Source organism: Hemitrygon akajei, chromosome 16 (genome assembly GCF_048418815.1).
Source record: "Hemitrygon akajei chromosome 16, sHemAka1.3, whole genome shotgun sequence".
Classification (NCBI taxonomy): Eukaryota; Metazoa; Chordata; class Chondrichthyes; order Myliobatiformes; family Dasyatidae; genus Hemitrygon; species Hemitrygon akajei.
The window spans coordinates 34,223,829-34,243,949 of NC_133139.1; the positions used below are offsets into that span (position 1 = coordinate 34,223,829).

General features: G+C 40.5%; 1 protein-coding gene across 2 annotated transcripts in view; it reads right to left on the reverse strand.

Moving 5' to 3' along the window:
- The window catches only part of LOC140739962 (phospholipid-transporting ATPase ABCA1-like), a 186,721-nt gene that overhangs the window by 19,107 nt on the left and 147,493 nt on the right, over positions 1-20,121 (reverse strand). For both annotated transcript variants that reach the window (XM_073068673.1, XM_073068672.1), the window contains 10 exons: positions 17,018-17,092; positions 14,285-14,454; positions 12,280-12,457; positions 9,698-9,813; positions 9,422-9,566; positions 6,649-6,772; positions 5,313-5,442; positions 3,430-3,550; positions 1,719-1,781; positions 1,152-1,258 (listed from right to left, as the gene is read on the reverse strand). In XM_073068673.1, coding sequence (XP_072924774.1) covers positions 1,152-1,258; positions 1,719-1,781; positions 3,430-3,550; positions 5,313-5,442; positions 6,649-6,772; positions 9,422-9,566; positions 9,698-9,813; positions 12,280-12,457; positions 14,285-14,454; positions 17,018-17,092 — 1,229 coding nt within the window. The remainder of the gene's footprint in view (positions 1-1,151; positions 1,259-1,718; positions 1,782-3,429; positions 3,551-5,312; positions 5,443-6,648; positions 6,773-9,421; positions 9,567-9,697; positions 9,814-12,279; positions 12,458-14,284; positions 14,455-17,017; positions 17,093-20,121) is intronic.

Sequence of the window (20,121 nt, forward strand, 5' to 3'; positions counted from 1 at the left end):
AACTGAAGTCTCAAAGGTGCAGGATGGTTGCAGCATGGTGAATATGGGCCAGATCGAGGCAGCGGAGATCAGGTCTGGGCCCGAAGCAGGGAAAGACCTAATGCTTGGCAACTGCTGCATCAGACCTGGAGGCAATTTGAAGCGGCACAACCTAGGTGAAGCAGAGTCGAAGCAGCGGGGTCCATGCCCAAAAGCAAGGAGCAACCTTCAAATTAAACTCTGGGCCAGATTGGAAAAGCTGGGTACAGGTTGAATCGAGTTACTGGGGCCTAGGCTCGAGAGCGTATCGAAGTGGCAGGACCCAAATCCAAGTGCGTGGAATGACCTGAGGTTTGGCTGGCTTAAGTGCCGGACCAGATTGAAAACATCAGGGTGTTGGGGCTGGAGACGAGGGATGAGCCAGTGTTCAGCTCATTGCTTTGTGAGGTTTAGTCATCTCTTGGCTGAACTGAGGCTGTGGCCTGCAATAACAGGCTCCTGGATCGGCCGTGACTGGCTTTGCGGCTGTGGACTTGCTTTCGTGAACTTCATTTCTGAAATTCATTTGCTTACTTAAGTACTTTGAACTTTAACCTGTCCCAAGTCCTTCTGCAGATTCCCCGCCTCCTGACACTACCTGTCCCTCCACCTATCTTTGTATTATCCACAAATCTGGCCACAAAGCTATCAACTTTGTCATCCAGATCTTTAATATGCAAAATGAAAAGTAGTGGACCCAATATCAACCCTTGTGGAACACCACTAATCACCTGCAGGCAACCAGAAAAGGCTCCCTTCATACCCATCTTTTGCTTTCTGCCAGTCAACCAATTTTCTGTCCATGCTAGTATCTTTCCTGTAATCCCATGGGTTCTCATCTTGTATAGCAGCCTCATGTGAGGCAATTTGTCAAAGGCCTTCTGAAAATCCAAAAATAACAATATCTATTGTCTCCTCTTTGTAAATCCTGCCTGTTATTTCCTCAAAGAGTTACCCCCCCCCCCCCCAACCAGTGAGGCAACAACTCTAAAACAGGACCTTTCCAAACAAGACAAACTAATGAGCAATCGGTTACTTGGACCCCTAGGTTTGGGTCCAAATACTGTTCACTGGATGTTTTTCAGACACTTCTGGTCTAGCAGTTTAATTTTCAGGAATCAAGGAGTTTGTACCTATATCCATTAAGGAAGGCCTCACCACTGCTGACCTCAGTATCTCCTGTCAGCATCTTGAAGGTGGATGTTTTTCCAGCTCCATTTATCCCCAGAAGTCCAAAACACTGCAATGGAAATGAAAATTCAGAAGGGATTCATCTATAAGCCAACGTGTACAGTGCAGATAACAAAAACAGGACAGGGAGCAGCAGCTTTTGCTGTGCCATCTTAGCTTTATACTTCAGATCCCAGAGCTTCTACAGATTCAAACATAACTTAGAGAAGAGAAATTAGAAATTTTGTCTGTTTATTTCTCCAATTTTGCAGATATTGGGCTCTCCCTTAAAGTTACCTGTTCTCAATGTCTATTTCTACACAAGGACCAGTGAGTAGCATTTTATTAGGCACTTCGACAATAGAAAGATATAGAGGAGAATCAAATGTTCCCCTAAATTGACATTTCTGCAAGTACACTTTCCAGCATGTCACTGGATAGAACAACGTGTTGCCAGCTCTATGCATCAGGTAGTAACAATCTTAGGTGTTTGAAATGGCCACAATCAACCATGCATTGCAGGCTCTCACCTCCCCTGGGGGAATTGCCACACACAATCGATCCACAGCTGGTTTCTTTTTCCTTCTGTAAACCTGGAGAGACATGAAGTGATTTTTTTTTTGCAGATGGCACTAGCTTTATGCTTTTTGGTACCCAATACAGAAAAATCAAATCCCAACTTCAAACTGCCAACAATAAACAGTACAAAATATGGATCTTCGACCTAATATGTTAACTCTGTCTTTCCCCCTACAGATATGACTTAACCTGCTGAATATGTCCAACATATTCAGTTTTTATTCTAAGTATGAATGTTTTTGGCAAAGAAGCGTACACATTACGAGGATAAAGTTTCACTGTACCCAGTAACAGTTGATGCACCCTCTCTTTTTCTGAAACTGTTCCCGTTTTCTGACCTTGAGTTCATCTGCAGTTCTTTCATGTGCTTACAGGTTAGGAAATGAAATTGAGAAATGCTTGAACACGTTTCATGCCATTAACAGAAAATATATTGGTCCTATGGGATATTACCACCTGTATCGTAAGTGTCACAGAAAGTAGGTAATTAAACTCATGTAATTATAATCACAGAGGTTAATTTAATTACTAGACTCTAATGACAATAATGTGATAGTTAAGAAATGAAAATAGTGATTTAATTGAAAGGGTTAAAACAAAAGAGATAGTGTTTTTAAACCAGAGTCTTTAACTTAAGACTTTCTATAAGATGCTTTCTAGCTGGAGCAGGCAGGGTTCAGTGGTAAAAAGGTCATTGATAAGCTTTTGTCAAAATAAATGATTCAAACAAAAATAAAACAAATTCTTAGTTCGGTGGGGGCAGGGGTGGGGGAATTAAAGTTAATTAGGTGTGAATGTTGACAAAACATCGCTGTGGGAATTATTCATGTAAAAGTCAGCTTGAGTAAGGCAGGAAGTAAATCAAACATTAGCTGATCCAGGATCAGGTCACTTGGACATCTGTAAATTAGTGTTTGATTCACTAATGGGATGAAGTACTTAGAACAGTGAAGGACCAGCAACCCTTGCAGACTTTCAAACAGGATTTTTGTGTTAGTGTGACAAGGAGAAGAGGTCATAGACTTTCTTTTTTATGGACCTCGTCTGTCTTGGATTAACACACTAATCAGATTTAGAAAATGATCCCAACTGCAAAATGTAAAGATTTAGTAATCCTACTGTTCCTTACCCACCTTATTCCATCTATCAATGATCATATGTCTATCTTATGTAATTGTTTTCTAATAATTACAGGAACTGTCACCATTCTGTAAACCAACAACCTTGCTCTGTTGAGTAATCCACATTAAGATCGACGCAGAATCTTGCAGAACCTATAAATGACTGTGTTCAATAAAATGCAACTCTAGCAAACTGTGTCCAGTCTGAAATTGTACATGCTATTACCAAGTAACAGTGTATTTGCATTCTCCATTTCCTCACTTCAGGTTATTTGTAGCCACAAGAGTACTGTATGTTCCATAAAATAGAGAGTAATAGATTGATTCGTCGATGCATCTGTGATCAACTTTGAACTGTGCTACTGCACTTTCAGAAATGAGAAACTAGACATTCTGAAAATGGCCTAACAGGGACCTACAGATATATTCAGTTTGGCTCAATATTGGACTGAGCATTGAACTTGCCAACACTGCCAGAAGAAACAAACAGTCATTTAGTGAAATATGTCAAGAAGCAGTTCACAGTTTAAACATCCCTTACCTTGGTGAGATCCTTGATAACTAGAATGTCACCGTCACTCCCACCATACATGACCCTTTGCCTCTCTCTGGCTACATCCTCATCTTCTGATTCCAGAGAAAGAAGCTTCAGTGACACAGGCCTGTGGAGAGAAAGCAGGGGTGCAGGTGCTTACCGGTAATTTAGCTCAAACATTAATCAAAATCAAAAGCCTTTGTGCTCTGTATATTAGCCCTTTGAATAATTACCATACAGATGATTAGAGGTTGCAAATGTGACACCAAATTACCTCTGCATGTCATCACCTCTCCCCTATATTTATATTCTGGATCATGTATTTAGTTCTCATTGGCCTAACTGAAGGTTAATTGGAAAGCACATATTAGTTCTTCTTGTTTTTCAGGGGCACAGGATTATTCTGTCCTATTTGGATTAAAATGTTCAAGTATCATCTTGGGCTCAGTGCATTTTGCATGTCAACGAGGGACTTGAGGGTTTTGCAGGGGGCTACTCATGAAAATTCTGATTTAGGACACTGAATGTGGCTCTGCAAATTTATATTTGCTATATTATCAATAATACAAAATGGACACAAGTGTACCATGAAAGAGTGTGCAGGAAGGATGGCCACTTTAGCAAGGGAGCAAAGGTGACCCAACTAAAGAATTCTGTGTTATCAGATGAGAATAATTGTAAGTGTGGGTGAGAATGGGGGACGGGAAATCCCTTCTCCAAATCCTGAAATCTCCATGCTAATGAACATTAAGGAGTGTCAAGAGTCGGCAATATTGTAAAATGAAAAATTAAACGATGAATTAAAAATGAACAGTCCAGATTTCAGGCTGAGACCATTCATCAAGTCCTGAAGGGTCTCAGCCTGAGGTATCAACTGTTCATCTCCCTCCATAAATGCAGCCTGACCTGCTAAGTTACTCCAGCATTTTGAATATTTTTCAACCAGAGACTCCTGAGTCATGCAAGTAAACTACAATTATAGGCCACTCATAACCATGAACAAGTTCTGTTTTTGTGGATGTCCACAGGTTAATCATGTTCCTAAATCCAAAAATACTCAATCTGAAATGTATGATTTTGATAAGGGCTAATTAACATGAACATTTATTTGTTGTCTTCCTTTGCCTAATTATAATGGTATAAAACCAGGATGTTCCATGCTCAATGGCTGGTTTTGATGGTTTGAAGTATCAGTGGCTATGGCATTGTTTAATAAAGTATCATTGCACAAGTATCAACAGAAGATCACCAATTTCCCAAGCAACTCTGGCGTCCTGTAAAGAAACTGACAACCTATGTTAAGAGACAGTGGTGCCCAAATGCTCTGGGGATTCTTGTTTGAATTCAATAATACTTATGGGAGCTCATATATAAACCGTGTATTCATTACCCGAGGAGGGCCTGTAACAGAGAGTACGCAGACAATAAGTGTGAAAACCAAACCCTTTAAATTTTGGGAATCTGAAATAAAATTGAAAAATGGTAAAAACAGGTCAGGCAGCATCTGTGGAAAATGAAACAGAGATAAGGCTTCAGGTCAAAGACCGTAAGGTCAGAACTGATGAAGCACCGAGTATTTTCAGGGTTTTACGGTTTTATACCTTTGAATTAGGAACAGTTCTATTCTGTACTTGCACTTTCAATAGAAAATTTCCAAACACGCAGTCAGAAGATAGGACAGATTTTTATCCTGTTGTGCAGGACTGGATGTAAATGTTGGCCAACAAAAAGATTTTAACAAATTGCTCTGTTTTGCTGCTGCAGAATTCTACAAATCCTGTTTTCAAAGAACTGGACAATCATACCACTCATTAGAGAGATTACAGTCACTAATTGATGGTAGTTTTTTTTAAAGGATGTTGCAGTAAAATTTTAAGCCAACTACTCACCTCATTTTGATGAAGAACTTGTACTGTAATAAAATTGTGAACAGAAAGAAGACAACTCCCTGGACAGCCATAGCAAACATGTTCTTCCCCACCAGGTCCCAGGAGAGTGGAGACACAAACTGCTTCTCTCCTACATCAGACACAAGACACAAAGTTCAGGGATGAATTTCTTAGTTAACCAAGTCAACAAAAATAATGTAGTCTTCATTAAACTGGAATAGCTGTCTATAATTACTAGAATGTAGTAGCATGGTGACTAGCAGTACAGAGATCATTACTAATGATTCAGTAACAATTCAGATCACTGGCTGCAGAGAGTATGAACAAGCGTGAACTTAAAACACAAGAAATAGAAACAGAAGGAGGCCATTCTGCCCCTCATTCCTGAGCCTACCATTCACTAAAATCATGACTAATCTTTTACCTCAGTGCCACTTACCCATACTAACTCAGTATCCTTAAATAGCTAAATTTCTAATGATGTGTGTCTTGAATAAGCTTAATGATGCAGCCTCCCACAGCTCTTTAGTTTAGAGAATTGTAATAGTCCCACTACCCTCTAGCTGAAGAAACTTTCTGTCCCATCTTGAACGGCTAATCCTTTAGATTGAGACTATGGCCCATGTTTGTAGATGCCCCTACTATCTTCCCCATCAAGTCCCACATGAACTTTAATGATAATCTCTTGTCCTTCTAAACCTTACAGGTGCAGACCTCCTCTGACCTCTCTCATTAACAAGGCATTTTCACCCACAGAACTGCCACTCAACAGATGTTTTTTTTTGTTTTCTGCACCGTCCTCTAAATTCTAGAGACTGTTGTGTGTGAAAATCCAAGGAGATCATCAGTTTCTGAGATAGTTGAATCACCCCGACTGGCACCAACAATCATTCCATGGTCAAAGTCACTTAGATCACATTTCTTCTCCATTCTGATGTTTGGTCTGAACCATGTCTGCATGCTTTTGTGCATTGAGTTGTTACCACATGATTGGCTGATGAGATATTTGCAATAATGAGCAGGTGTATAGACAGACCTAATAAATTAGCCACTGATTGTAATTAGAGAGTGAAAATGCTTGATAGCATAAAGGTTTCACAGAGTGGTTGGGTTAAATAGTCTGTTTCCCTGCTGTAAATTCTGTGTAATTTATATAACTACAACTGGCAGTTGAGAGGAGATCTGTTGTTTGCTGCTCATGAGAATTTTGAACTTGATTTGAAAATGCTACATTCTGAAGACTATCAGCTGAAACAATAAGGAACACAATTTCCTTCCCCCTCCTGGAAAGTAGTTCTGGCTGGACTTGAGAAGATCAATAATAACAATTACTGACCAAACCTCTCCAAAGCATCTGCCATGGCTTGATTCTTCACCATGTCAATTAATCCTCGACCCAAACAGAAATGCGGGAATATGAGGAATACTTTCTTCAGGATTCGATTGACATCATTCAATTTCTGCACAGAGAGGAAATAAGGAAACTAATAAATTAAATACATTTGTTTCAATTTTTCAGTCACTTTGCTGAACTCTGATTCAGTAACAGGATTAGGTGTGATGCAGGTAACTATCTTCGTGATGCAGAAGGGATTGTGTCTCTGGATGGGTTGAATCTTCAGGCCAGTAGGCTGCACATCCTGAATTGTCCAATGTGTTCTTGTTCACATAAGACATAGAATGCAATTACTTTGTGTCAAGCAGGATGGTTCAATTGGATGTTAGCCCTGTGCACAGTGAAATGGAAAGGAATTAATTCACCTGACTAACATTCCTGCTGATAGCTTGTTGGGGAAATGTAAACGTGAAACCTTGATCTGATTGACAAGACTGACCTCAGTCAGAACGCTGGTGAAGATCTTGCAGCTGGTCTCAGCTTACCAGCTACAGAGAGAAATAAGCCAAGGCACTGGACCTGACCAATTAGAGTGTTGGCCGAGGACAGGGCCATGCTTAACATTGAATGTGCATGGAAGTTGAACAACCTGGTGACCACTATTTTCTGGACTCATGCTGAAATATTCCTGGATACTTGAAAGAGGTGTCCAAGGGCAATTAGTTCGGTGGGGTGGAGACTCAAACCTTCTTACTCAAGAGAGTGCGCATACCATTAATGAGCAAGCTGAGATTTAGTCATTTTAAAATTAATTCTTCCATATGAGCGCACTGTCTCAAAGAAATAAAATGTCAGCTGATCCATCAATGTTCAACAGACAATGACCACAATCATAGTGGCTTTCTAACTTCAGTGCTTTGCTACCATTCATTTCAGGTATTTTTTTCCTTCTTAACCTCACATTCACAAAACGTAAATTCTGCTCTTTTATTGGTCCACACAGTCCACACAGGAATTCTTTCCTGATCCCTCCTCACTAGGACAGATTAACAGCAGATTATTATTTAAATGGTGAAAGATTGCAACATGAAGCTGTGCAGAGGGACTTGGGAGTGCTTGTTCACGAATCACAAAAAGTTGGCTTGCAGGTACAACAGGTTATTAAGAAGGCAAACGGAATGTTGGCCTTCATTGCTAGAGGGATTGAATTCAAGAGCAGGGAGGTCATGCTGCAACTATACAGGGTACTGGTGAGGCCGCACCTGGAGTATTGTGTTCAGTTCTGGTCTCCATACTTGAGGAAGGATATACTGGCTTTGGAGGCCGTGCAGAGGAGGTTCACCAGGTTGATTCCAGAGATGAAGGGGTTAACCTATGAGGAGAGATTGAGTTGCCTGGGACTGTACTCTCTGGAGTTCAGAAGAATGAGAGGGGATCTTATAGAAACACACAACATTTTGAAAGGGATAGATAAGATAGAAGTAGGAAAGTTGTTTCCATTGGTAGGTGAGACTAGAACTAGGGGGCATTGCCTCAAGATTCAGGGGAGAAGATTTAGGATGGAGATGAGGAGAAACTGTTTTTCCCAGAGAGTGGTGAATCTGTGGAATTCTCTGCCCAGGGAAGCAGTTGAGGCTTCCTCACTAAATATATTTAAGATACAGTTAGATAGATTTTTACATAGTAAGGGAATTGAGGGTTATGGGGAAAAGGCAGGTAGATGGAGTTGAGTTTACGGACAGATCAGCCATGATCTTATTGAATGGTGGGGCCGGCTCGATGGGCTGGATGGCCTACTCCTGCTCCTATTTCTTATGTTCTTATGAACAAAATTATCAGCATCTAATCCAGCAACATTACAAATTTCAATCCATTTTTTCATTCTAACAGACAGAATTAACCATGCAACAGTAACCAAGACACATGGGGAGATAACAGTGTGAAGATTTGTAACAGGGGAGAACATTCCTGGGGATAGAGTGCAATGTCAGCTCATTGACATACAGCAATACAAGGGAGTAACAAGCACCTGCATCCACAGGGATACAGTCTAGTGTCAGGGCACTGAAACCAGCAATGAAGTGGAATCGCAGAATATTTTACTAGTTTTCTTTATTTAGAGGTAGAGTACAGTAACAGGCTCTTGTAGCCACCAAATTGTACACGTGACCAATCAACCTACTGACCCATATGTCTTTGAAATGTGGGAAGAAACCGGAACACCTGGAGAAAATCCATTGTCACAAGGAGAATGTACAAAACTCCTTGCAGAGTGCAGCGGCAGAGTTGAACATAGGTCATTGGCGCTATAATAGTGTTATGCTAACTACTATCCTACTATGCTGTACTGATAGTCAGGCAAATACAAGATAAAAGGGAATGACATATTATTGAAACTGATACAGGGGAATATCAATGCATCAACACCTAGAACTTCAGGGTCATATTAGGGTATCTAGATCTGTCGCGCAACATCAGTGACTCAAAGACCTAGTGGACTATTTACATCTAATGATATTACAGGAGAATATCAAGGTATTGGCATCCAGTGGACAGAGGGAATAATGAGATGTTGGTTCTCTCTCATCTGTCATTACTGATTGCACCGATCAAGGGAATGAACAATTGTCATATAAAACACAAAACATCAGTATCAATACATTAATTGTGAAAGTGAATGCAATGATCCACACCAGCACATTATCAATAAATTACACTACTCTTCTGTCACAATTCTTGAATAATGTTATAGGACAGGGAAACTTTATCTTACTTTGTCTGTGAAGAGCTCCAGGACAAAGGTGGCTACACTGCCATTGATGCCAATGAACAGGTTAACACAGGTCAACACCACATAGGCTGTGCTGGGAATGCTGAACAGAAAGGAGGCGGGATACATGAGGGGAGTAATGGACCACCTGAGGAAAGAGAACCAACAAACATGAAATCAATCAGAAATCTGAGAGAGGAACCTCTGGACAATCCATTGTTGATATTCTCAAATTCAAAACAAATGTAGTCCAGGACCTAAAAACCACTGCCTGCTTACCCATAAAGAAACAGTAGGAGGACTAAGGCTGGCAAATTAGAGGCAGACACATAGGACTTTTGTTGGAAGCAGATGAAGATGATGACAACCATTGTGGCAGGTACTGCATAATTACACTGGAATGACATGAAAAGAAATGTCACTGGGTGTTAGTCTATCTCCATCAAAGAATAATTCAAAATTGGTTTATCCTATCATATACTCTACCTAACACATTTTATCTGTAGTTAATACACATGCACCCACAGTACCATGATATAATGGAAGAACTATTTCATTACAGTATCAGAATGAGAATGACAGTGACAGCCTGACCCTTATCCCACTGATCTACAGGAATTCACTTTTCAAGTCCATTCAACTTCTTTATTCAGAGATGTAATAGTTTCAGTAGTGGACTACATGCATCAAAATACCCGAAGCATTAACAATATTTTCCACAAATTAATTTTGTTTTAAAATGTCTCCTCCTTAATAACTCTATACTTCAAATGAAAGGAAATTTACTTTTTCTCTATTTCTACACTAACGTCTCTCCTTATTTTAAAATTCTCTATTAAATCAACTTAACATTCGCAGTTCTGGTGGAATCGATTCCCAATTCTTCATGTCCATCCTCATAACTAAAGTTTCCTATCCTGGCTTCAACCTGGTGAAAGGTTTTTAAAAGATTTATTTTACTTCCTTCATTTCAAGGGATTATGTATTTAAACCCCCAGGTATTTCTGTTTAATTACCTCCTTTAATTTCTCCCTATTGGTTGAATCAATTAATTGTATTAAACCCAAATACTCTGTTATAAATCTCCACTAATGTATCACCTGATGGGGCTTTGTTGTAAATGATATAGAAGTGCATTCCCATTGAGGGCAAAATGCACCAGTGGATGGAGTCATACCTTGTACGAAGGAAGATGAGAGTTAGTCAATCCATCCTCAGCACATTAGTGCAAGGATGCCACAGGCAGTTTCCTGGGCCCAACCATCTTCAACTGCTTCATCAACGACCTTTCTTCTAATGATATGCTTCCTTCCATCATAAGGGCCAAAGATCTTTGCTGAAGATTACTCAATTTTCAGACCCATTCCCATCTCCTCAGCAAATGAGGCAGCTCATTCCTGCATGCAGCAAGACCTGGACATCAGCTGGTAGGTGACAAGCAACATTTGCAGTTTGTGGTTGCTGCTTATATAGTGCTATGTGCTTCTGCTGCTACTGCAGGTAAAGTTTTTCTTTACACATTGCATACACGTGCTTGTGCATATGACAATAAATCTGGCCGCTTTTTCAGTGTCCCTCTCAGACACAACACATGCAAGAGCAGGCACAATATACTCCTAGTTATACCATGTATTCAACAGTGGTTGATGGTTGTACCCAGGAACTCTAATTGATGTCTGTAAGGAATGAAATATGCTGCATGTGACTTTTAACACCATAAGTCAGCCAGTTGTTTTATTATGTCTCCCCTCTCACTGTGAAACGGGGACACCTCTTTTCCCCTTATTAGGGATAAAGAGAGCCTGTGGTATGTCAAATTACTGAGCGAACGAGTAGTTTTTGGGGTACTGCAAGTATGTGTCTTTATTAATGCTTTGCTACATGCTTGGGGGGGGGCTTTATTTAACTGTCATTCATTCTTTGGGGCAATCCTCTGTTTTCGTGGATGTTTGCAAAGAAAAAGAGTTTCAGGATGTATTTTGTATACATTTCTCTGACATTAAATGTACCTATTGACTTGCATTTTTTGGATGTCACTGACAGTTGTGAAATACAAGATGAGCCATGGACTATTGTGCAGAGATTGTGCAAATCTCCTAAGGATACAATTTCACTGGACCTGGTCATTCATGTGGCCTTACTCAAATTAAACCACTTTTGTTTAAAACCACTTTGGTTTAAAACAAAATCCAGTAGACACTAATGAATGTGTTTCCTTGGCAAAAGTGCTTTACTTTATATTTATTTAAATTAAATTTCACCTGTTTCCCCATTCTACTAAGCCACAATTTTTCCACAGCCATCAGTATTGTAGGCCAGGCAACTTACTTTTGTAAGATCAGAAAATAGAGTATTGAGGTCTTGACAAACAAATCCTGTGTCTCTGTAGAACAATCACTTAGGCCCAGCCCAAACAGTTCCAACTTCTCGTTCTGGAACAACACCTATTGGAATCTTTTATTTTCTTACTAATACCTAATCTGCTACATTCTCTCTTGCAATAAAAAGAAATTTGTCCATCTATTTCTTGACACATGTATAGAATGTTTTCCTCAGCTTTATATGCAACACCTGTAATGCACTTCCTCCATTCTCTAATTGGCTACATAGTTGAAAAAAACAATAAACATGGCAAAAATATCATTCCTTTAACATTTCTATATAGTTTATTAACCAATGGATTTCTAAATGATCAGCAATGTTATCTCCTTTTATAATAGTGTTATATCAGCTATACTTAATCCACGAGTACCTTGCCCCAATATTAAATTGCTTTCCAGAGCCCACCTACAATGTTTATTATTTAGAATTACGTTCAACACTCCAATTTGCAAGCTATGCCATATCTGACCTGCACTTACCATATCCCATGCAAAGTTAGCAAGCCAATAAATGCCAGGCTTCACGCCACTAACAAACTGAAGGTGCTTAGCCTTGCTGACGCGCTCTTCGACGAGAAAGAGAACAAAACTGGCTGGCACAAAGGACATGGCAAAGATAACACAAATGGAGACAAGCACATCAACCGAGGTAGCCATCCTGCAAGAAGGGACAAAGCGTGTTAGAAGCTAGAAATTAGCATACAGTCAAATAAGGAATAACTTCAACTGTCATATTTTCCTTTAATATGCATTTGAACATGGAATATTACAAGTAAATTAAAAAAAAATCACTAAAAATGTTAGTGACCTGTCTAATCCAGTGAGTTCCATCAATAACCTGCTTTCATGGTGTTTTTAATACCCAAGATCACAAAGTGCTTCATAAATAATGGACATTGAGCCCAAGACTAAAATGTGGGCAGTCTTAAAAAAGAGGAAGGAATGAACACATGAAAAAATTACTGGATACACCCTGCACTTGTTGAACATTGACAGTTTCTCCTTCCACAGATGCTGTCTGACCTGTTTCCAACATTTCATTGCCAGCATCTGCAGGTTTTCTGATTTTCTTTTACAGAACTTGGAGATGTTTAGGAAGGAGAGTTATGGTCTACATAGGAGGGAGAGGTTAGATTGATTATGGGGTATGTTTATGTAGGTTGGCACAACATTGTGTAGAAGGGCCTGTACTGTGCTGTACTATTCTACATAGGAAGGGCAATTTGTGGCTGGGCTGCAGTTATCAAGGATGAAGTGGATTTGAGGGACGTATCACATAGGGTCGTGGAGGGCAGAACTTAGGATGATGGCGCCTAATGGCGACTCCTTTGCTTGTATCTTCAGAAACAGCTCTATTTCTATCTTTTATACCTCTTTTTTTCCCTTTTCAGGGTTCTTTTGAAGACCCTGACCTGGAGTTACACGCTGACTTTGGTTCTTTGCGGGAATGGGGCCCGCTCTTGGAGCCCGTGACCGGCCACTTTTCGATATCCCAAGGACGTGCCCCAGAAGACTGGTGCGCCTTCAGGGTGCCGGATTGTCACAGCTCTGGAGACGGGCTGATTCGAGGCTGGTGCCGCCGCCTGATGTGTCGTGGGAATACACGGAAGATCGAAAACATCGAGCTGGTTGCTGGCTTTGTGTCCAGAGACTCAAGATCTTTAGGCACAGAGCTCGAAAAAAGCAATGCAACAGACTTTTAACATCATAATCAGTGAGTTGTTTGTTATGTCTCCCCTGTCGCTGTGAAATGGGGACATCTCTTTTTCTCTTATGAGGGGGAGAGAGAGAGAGAGCCTATGGTATGTCGAGTACCCAGGTGAACTGGGATACTGCAAGCCTGTATCTTTTCTGATGTTTTGCTGCATGCTTGAGTGCTCAGTGGGAGATGCAGATGCTTTTTTGCTGGTGGGGGGGGGGGGAGTTGTTGATTCGCTGCTGCTTATGCGTGGGGGGGCTGGGGGGGACTTTGGGGTTCTAACATTTAACTGTCATTCATTCTTTGGGGCACTCCTCTGTTTTCATGAATATTTACAAAGAAAAAGAATTTCAGGATGTATATTGTATACATTTCTCTGACGTTAAATTGAACCTATTGAACATGTGAGCCAACTGTTAACCTTGTCCAGTCCTCTCACATATTTGATTTTAGAGCCATTGAATAACGAATAGGAGTAAGATGGGATGTTGTTCTAACAGTCTACTTTCTAGCTAGGAGCCCTAATAGTAAATGCAGCATCCTAGCTGTTGGACAAAGATTTGAGCTGGGTCCCTACCAAGACCATTAGACCAAGGAGCAGAATTAGGCCATTCAACCCATCAAGTCTGCTCCGCCATTCAATCATGGCTGATGTATTATCCCTCTCAATGCCATTCTCCTGCCCTCTCCCTGTAACTTCTGACATTTTTGCTGATCAAGAATCTGTTCCAATTAGTGCTAATTGGTACCATTTAAATACTTTTTATGATTTTACCGGCTACTTACAATGCAACCTCAGAAAGTTGTTCTTTGGTCAAGTTGAGGGGGTGATTGAAGGCTGTAATCCCAAATAGACGAGGGTCTTTTCCTGGTGGAAGATTTGCTCTCAATACTGCATTATTCATCACATTCACAAAGCTCACCATAGCATGCCAACCTTTATTGTTGAACCACACCTGCAAACAAAAAGAAAATGTTCTTTCTATTATAACAGAAGTATTCTAGAGTCTTCTAATAAAATATTTCAGTTGCGTCTTATCATTCCGTACTTGAGCCAAAGAGTCATACAAGGCACACCACAGCCACCCCAATAATAAGACAGTTATAAAGTCCTATAAAATAGAAACAGGCCCTTTGGCCCATCCTGTCCATGCCAATCATGAACTACCCATCTATACTAATCTTACTGACCAGCACTTGGTTCAGAACCTTCAATGCATCATCAATTCAACTACTAATTAAATACTTCTTAACTGTGAAAGTCACTGTCTCCACTATCCTGTAAGGCACTGAATTCTGAACTACAACCATCCTCTGGATGAAAAGCGAAATCTTATTCACTCTAAACTGATTATTGCTTACTTGCTATCGGCAAAAGTTTACAACACTTGCCCTTATCTATGTCCTTCGTAATTTTATGTCTCCATCAAGTTCCCTCTCAGCCTTCTTCACTTCAAGGGAGAGAAACCCAATCTATTCAGTTTCTCCTCAAGATTGAGATACTCCATCCCGGGCAACACCTTACTGAATCTTATCTTAGCAGAATCCTGTCCAAAAACCAATTCCATTCACCCAGTGCCAACATTTCTCTTCAGTTTGGCTACATTGCTAATTATTTTGTTCCTTTGGCAGCATTTTCCAGTGATCATTTTTTAAGTGTGAACTAAATATGATTAGCTCGTTATTCTGTATGGCCCATTTAGTGGCTGGGATAGACCCATTTTCTTTAACCAGAAGGCTAGTAAGACTGGAGGCTGCAGTTAGTTAGGAGTAAGTATAGTCAGCCCTCCTTACCCGTGGGTTCTGCATGTGTGGATTCAACCAACTGCGGATCGGGAAAACCTGGAAGTTCTCTCTCCAGCACTTGTTGTTTGAGCATGTACAGACTTTTTTTTGTCATTATTCCCTAAACAATCCAGTATAACAACTATTTACATAGCATTTACATTGTAGTAGGTATTATAATTAATCTAGAGATGATTTAAAGTATACGGGAGGATGTGCGTGGGTTATCCTGGATTGGGATCGAAAAAAAACCGGAAGTTTTCTCTCCAGCACTCGTTGTTTGAACATGTACAGACTTTTTTTTTCTTGTCATTATTCCCTAAACAATACAGTATAACAACTATTTACATAGCATTTACTTTGTATTAGGTATTATAAGTAAGTCGGAACAGGTACATCTGGTATTATATAGCGTCAATTAGTCAAACATTTGTCTTAGTATATAGTACATATTTTACTTTTATGTATATAAAACACTTAAGAAACATATGTATTTCAATAATTAAACCACTGCGTTGCTTAGTAATAATTATAACTTTCATCAGGGCAGGGCCTTTCACATGTTCTATTATTCTCACTTTATCCTTTAAAATTGTTCGAATTGTTGACCGACTGTAGCCTGACACTTTTCCAATGACCGATGGTGTTTCACCTCTTTCCGATCACTTTACTATTTCCACTTTATTTTCAATCGTGATCGTTTTCCATCAATGGAACAGAAACACTGCGGATTCAGCAGCAGCCGCGAGCTCCACCGGGTCCTAAAGTCCACCGCACGGAGACAGGTTAAATAAGGGACTTGAGCATCCGCGTTTTTTGGTATCCGTGGGGGGGTCCCGGAACCAATCTTCCGTGGAAAAGGAGGGCCAACTGTATGTAACGTCATTATTAAAGTTATTACTAATATATTAGACATAATAGATTCTTTAAATGGAGGAATATGTGGGAGGGAAGGTTTAGATTGATCTTGGCATAGGCTAAAAGGTTGACACAACATTGGGGGCCAAATAGATAGCACAGTGCTGAACTGTTCTATGTTCTTTTCTGACGTGGAGATGTTTTAACTGAGTTGCTGCTGTCCTTGGATGTCAAAGCTTTTGCCAGCAGGGGTCAGTCGTGATAAACTTTCACAGAGCTGCACTACACTGAACATCACTGCATGACAACTTAACTGAAATAGACTAAAGTAGTAACAAAGATAACCTATCCTTGCTTGTCTCACTTCATAGACACCAGCAGGATTCCTCTAATGCTACAAGAAATCCAGCCTGCAAAATATTAATTGTAAACTGAATAGATCTTTCATTTTGGCTACCGCCCATCTGACAAGATTGTTAGACTCTGATGTGGAGCCTTTTACACAACCGAAGAGCAGTGGCATGGAATTCTCAGCTAATCCTGCTCAAAGGGCATTTCTGTTCCTAACAAAGCTCTCACCATACTTGATTTAACAAGATCACAATATCCTTTTGTTTCCTTCTCCAGCTTGCACTGAGTTGCCTAGCTGTTCCAAGGGCTTTCGTCTGGCTTCTTATTATGAAATCACATGTAATAATTCGTGAAATTAATTGTAGTTTGATGCTTGAAGGGAAACTTGCAGATTGGAAAGTATTTTATGAACCCTCAGCTCCAAATCGAAAGAAACAGCAGTAAACAGGGGGTCATTTGAGATAATAATAGGCTCAGTTAGACAGACAAGTGTGAAAAAAGTTGATCAAAATCTTTTAGACCTACTTTAGTATTGTTCTTCGTGCTCAGCCCTTTGATAAACTTCGTAATGTCTTCCAGCAGTCGGTCTGTGGAACTTCCCTGTAAAGAAGAGGAAACATTAATTTATTAACCATTAAATAATAGTAACAACCATATTTACATTATTGATCACAAATGCGGAAGATTATAGAAGTCAGTGTGTTTCCAGACAGCTTCAATTTATTGAGTTTATCCCATTTGGGTGACTAATTTCACAAGTTTACTTTAATTAGATTGCAGAACTTCTCCACGTCTGATAATGGTGTCCTAGCCTGAGAATCATTTCACAAGACCGAATGCAGCAAATGCTCAAAACTAGAGATATATAAAATGTCTCATTCTGTCACAATGCATTTTTTGTGGAAATATTCATCTAATTGTGGATGGAAGTGTAAAGTGTCATGTGACGGATCCCCTGCTGCTATAAGATTGTTTCCCGTGTCCCTTTCGACCATACGGTTTCTGTCAGATGTCAACTTACACCAGTATTGAAAAGCAAAAAGAAAGCTGGGGCTGGTGGAACTCAACACAGCAAATGCTGGATTCACAGTCAATATTTGTGGGGAGTTAAACAGAGTTAACTCATCAGGTAAATACACTTGTATCAGAACTGGAGAAGGGCGAGTAGGACAAAAAGATTGTCTAAGATAGGGTGGTGAAGAAGACAGAATTATGTTCAATGCTATCTATGAAAGTAAAATTAATTCGTGTTAATCATAGCTGATCTGTTGGAAGGAATGTAAACAACCAAAAATGTATCAGGGTCGATGGAATAAAAGGTTGGACAGAGTAGATGTGGAAAGGCTGTTTCCCTTGGTGGGTGAGTCCAGGTCAAGAGGTCACAGTCTTAGAATTAGAGGGTACCCATTTCAAACAGAGATGAGGAGAAATTGTTTTAGCCAGAGGGTCGTGGATTTATGGAATTTGTTGCCACATACAGCTGTGGAGGCCCAATCATTGAGGGTGTTTAAGGAGGAGATTGCTAGGTATCTAACTAGTCAGGGTATCAAGGGATATGGGGAAAAAGCTGGAAATTGGAACTAGATGGGAGAATAGTTTAGCTCATGGTGGAGTGGCGGAGCAGACTCGATGGGCCGAATGGCCTACTTCTGCTCCTTTGTCTTGTGATCTTGTGTATCATAGACAAACTAAGTCATTGAAACATAGAAAACCCACTGCACAATACAGGCCGTTTGGCCCACAATACTGTGGCAAACATGTACTTACTTAAGAAATTACCTAAGGTTACCCATAGCTCTCTATTTTTCTACGCTCTATGTACCTATTCTGGAGTCTCTTAAAAGACCCTATTGTATCCGCCTCCACCACTGTCACTGGCAACCCATTCCATGCACTCACCACTCTCTGTGTAAAAAAATTTACCCCTGACATCCCCTCTATACCTATTTCCAAGCACCAACACCTTGTGCCCTCTCATGTTAGCTTTTTCAGCCCTGGGAAAAAGCCTCTGACTATCCACATGAGCAATGCAGCTCATCATCTTATACACCTCTATCAGGTCACCTCTCATCGTCTGCTGCTCCAAAGAGAAAAGGCTGAGTTCGCTCAACGTATTCTCATAAGATATGCTCCCCAATCCAGGCAACATCCTTGTAAATCTCCTCTGCACCCTTTCTATCGTTTCCACATCCTTCCTGTCATGAGGTGACCAGAGCTGAACACAGTACTCCAAGTGGGGTCTGATGAGGGTTCTACATAGCTGTTACATTACCTCTCGGCTCAAACTCAATCCCACAGTTGATGAAGGCCAATACACTGTACACCTTCCTAAACACACAGTCAACCTTCGCAGCAGACACTCAAGTCCTATGGACTCAGACCCCAAGATCCCTCTGATCCTCCACACTGCCAAGAGTCTTACCATTAATACTACAATTCTGCCATCATATTTGACCTACCAAAATGAACCACCTCATACTTCTCTGGGCCGAACTCCATCTGCCACTTCTCAGTCCAGTTTTGCAACCTATCGATGTCCCGCTATAACCTCTGACAGCCCTCCACACTATCCACAACACCCACAACCTTTGTGTCATCAGCAAATTTACTAACCCATCCCTCCACTTTCTCATCCAGGTCATTTATAAAAATCATGAAGAGAAGGGGTCCCAGAACAGATCCCTGAGGCACTCCACTGGTCACTGTCCTCCGTGCAGAATATAACCAGTCTACAACCACTCTTTGCATTCTGTGAGCAAACCAATTGTGGATCCATATAGCAAGGTCCCTTTGGAACCCATGCCTCCTTAGTTTCTCAATAAGCCTCACATGGGGTACCTTATCAAATGCCTTGCTGAAATCCATATACACTACATCTACTGCTCTACCTTCATCAATGTGTTTAATCACATCCTCAACAAACTCAATCAGGCTCGTAAGGCACGACCTGACTTTGACAAAGCCATGCTAACTATTCCTAATCACATGATGCCTCTCCAAATGTTCATAAACTCTGCCTCTCAGGATCTTTTCCTTCAAATTACCAACCACTGAAGTAAGACTCACTGGTCTATAATTTCCTGGGCTATCTCTACTCCCTTTCTTGATTTAGGGAACAACATCTGCAACCATCCAATCGTCCAGAACCTCTCCTGTCCCCATTGATGATGCAAAGATCATAGCCAGAGGCTCAGCAATCTCCTCCATCACCTCCCACAGTAGCCTGGGCTACATCTCATCCGGTTCCAGAGACTTATCCAACTTGATGCCTTCTTAATGTCTACTTGCTCAAGCTTTTCAATCCGCTGTGTCATCCCTACATTCACCAAGATCCTTTTCCATAGTGAATACTGAAGTATTTATTAATTTTTTCTGCTATCTCCTTGGCTCCATACACACTTCTCCACTGTCACACTTGATTGGTCCTATTTTCTCATGTCTTATCCTCTTGCTGTTCACATACTTGCAGAATGCCTTGGGATTTTCCTTAATCCTGCTTGCCAAGGCCTTCTCATGGCCCCTTCTGGCTCTCATAATTTCATTCTTAAGCTCCTTCCTGCTAGCCTTATAATTTTCTAGATCTCTATCATTACCTAGTTTTTTGAATTTAAGCTTTTCTTTTCTTCTTG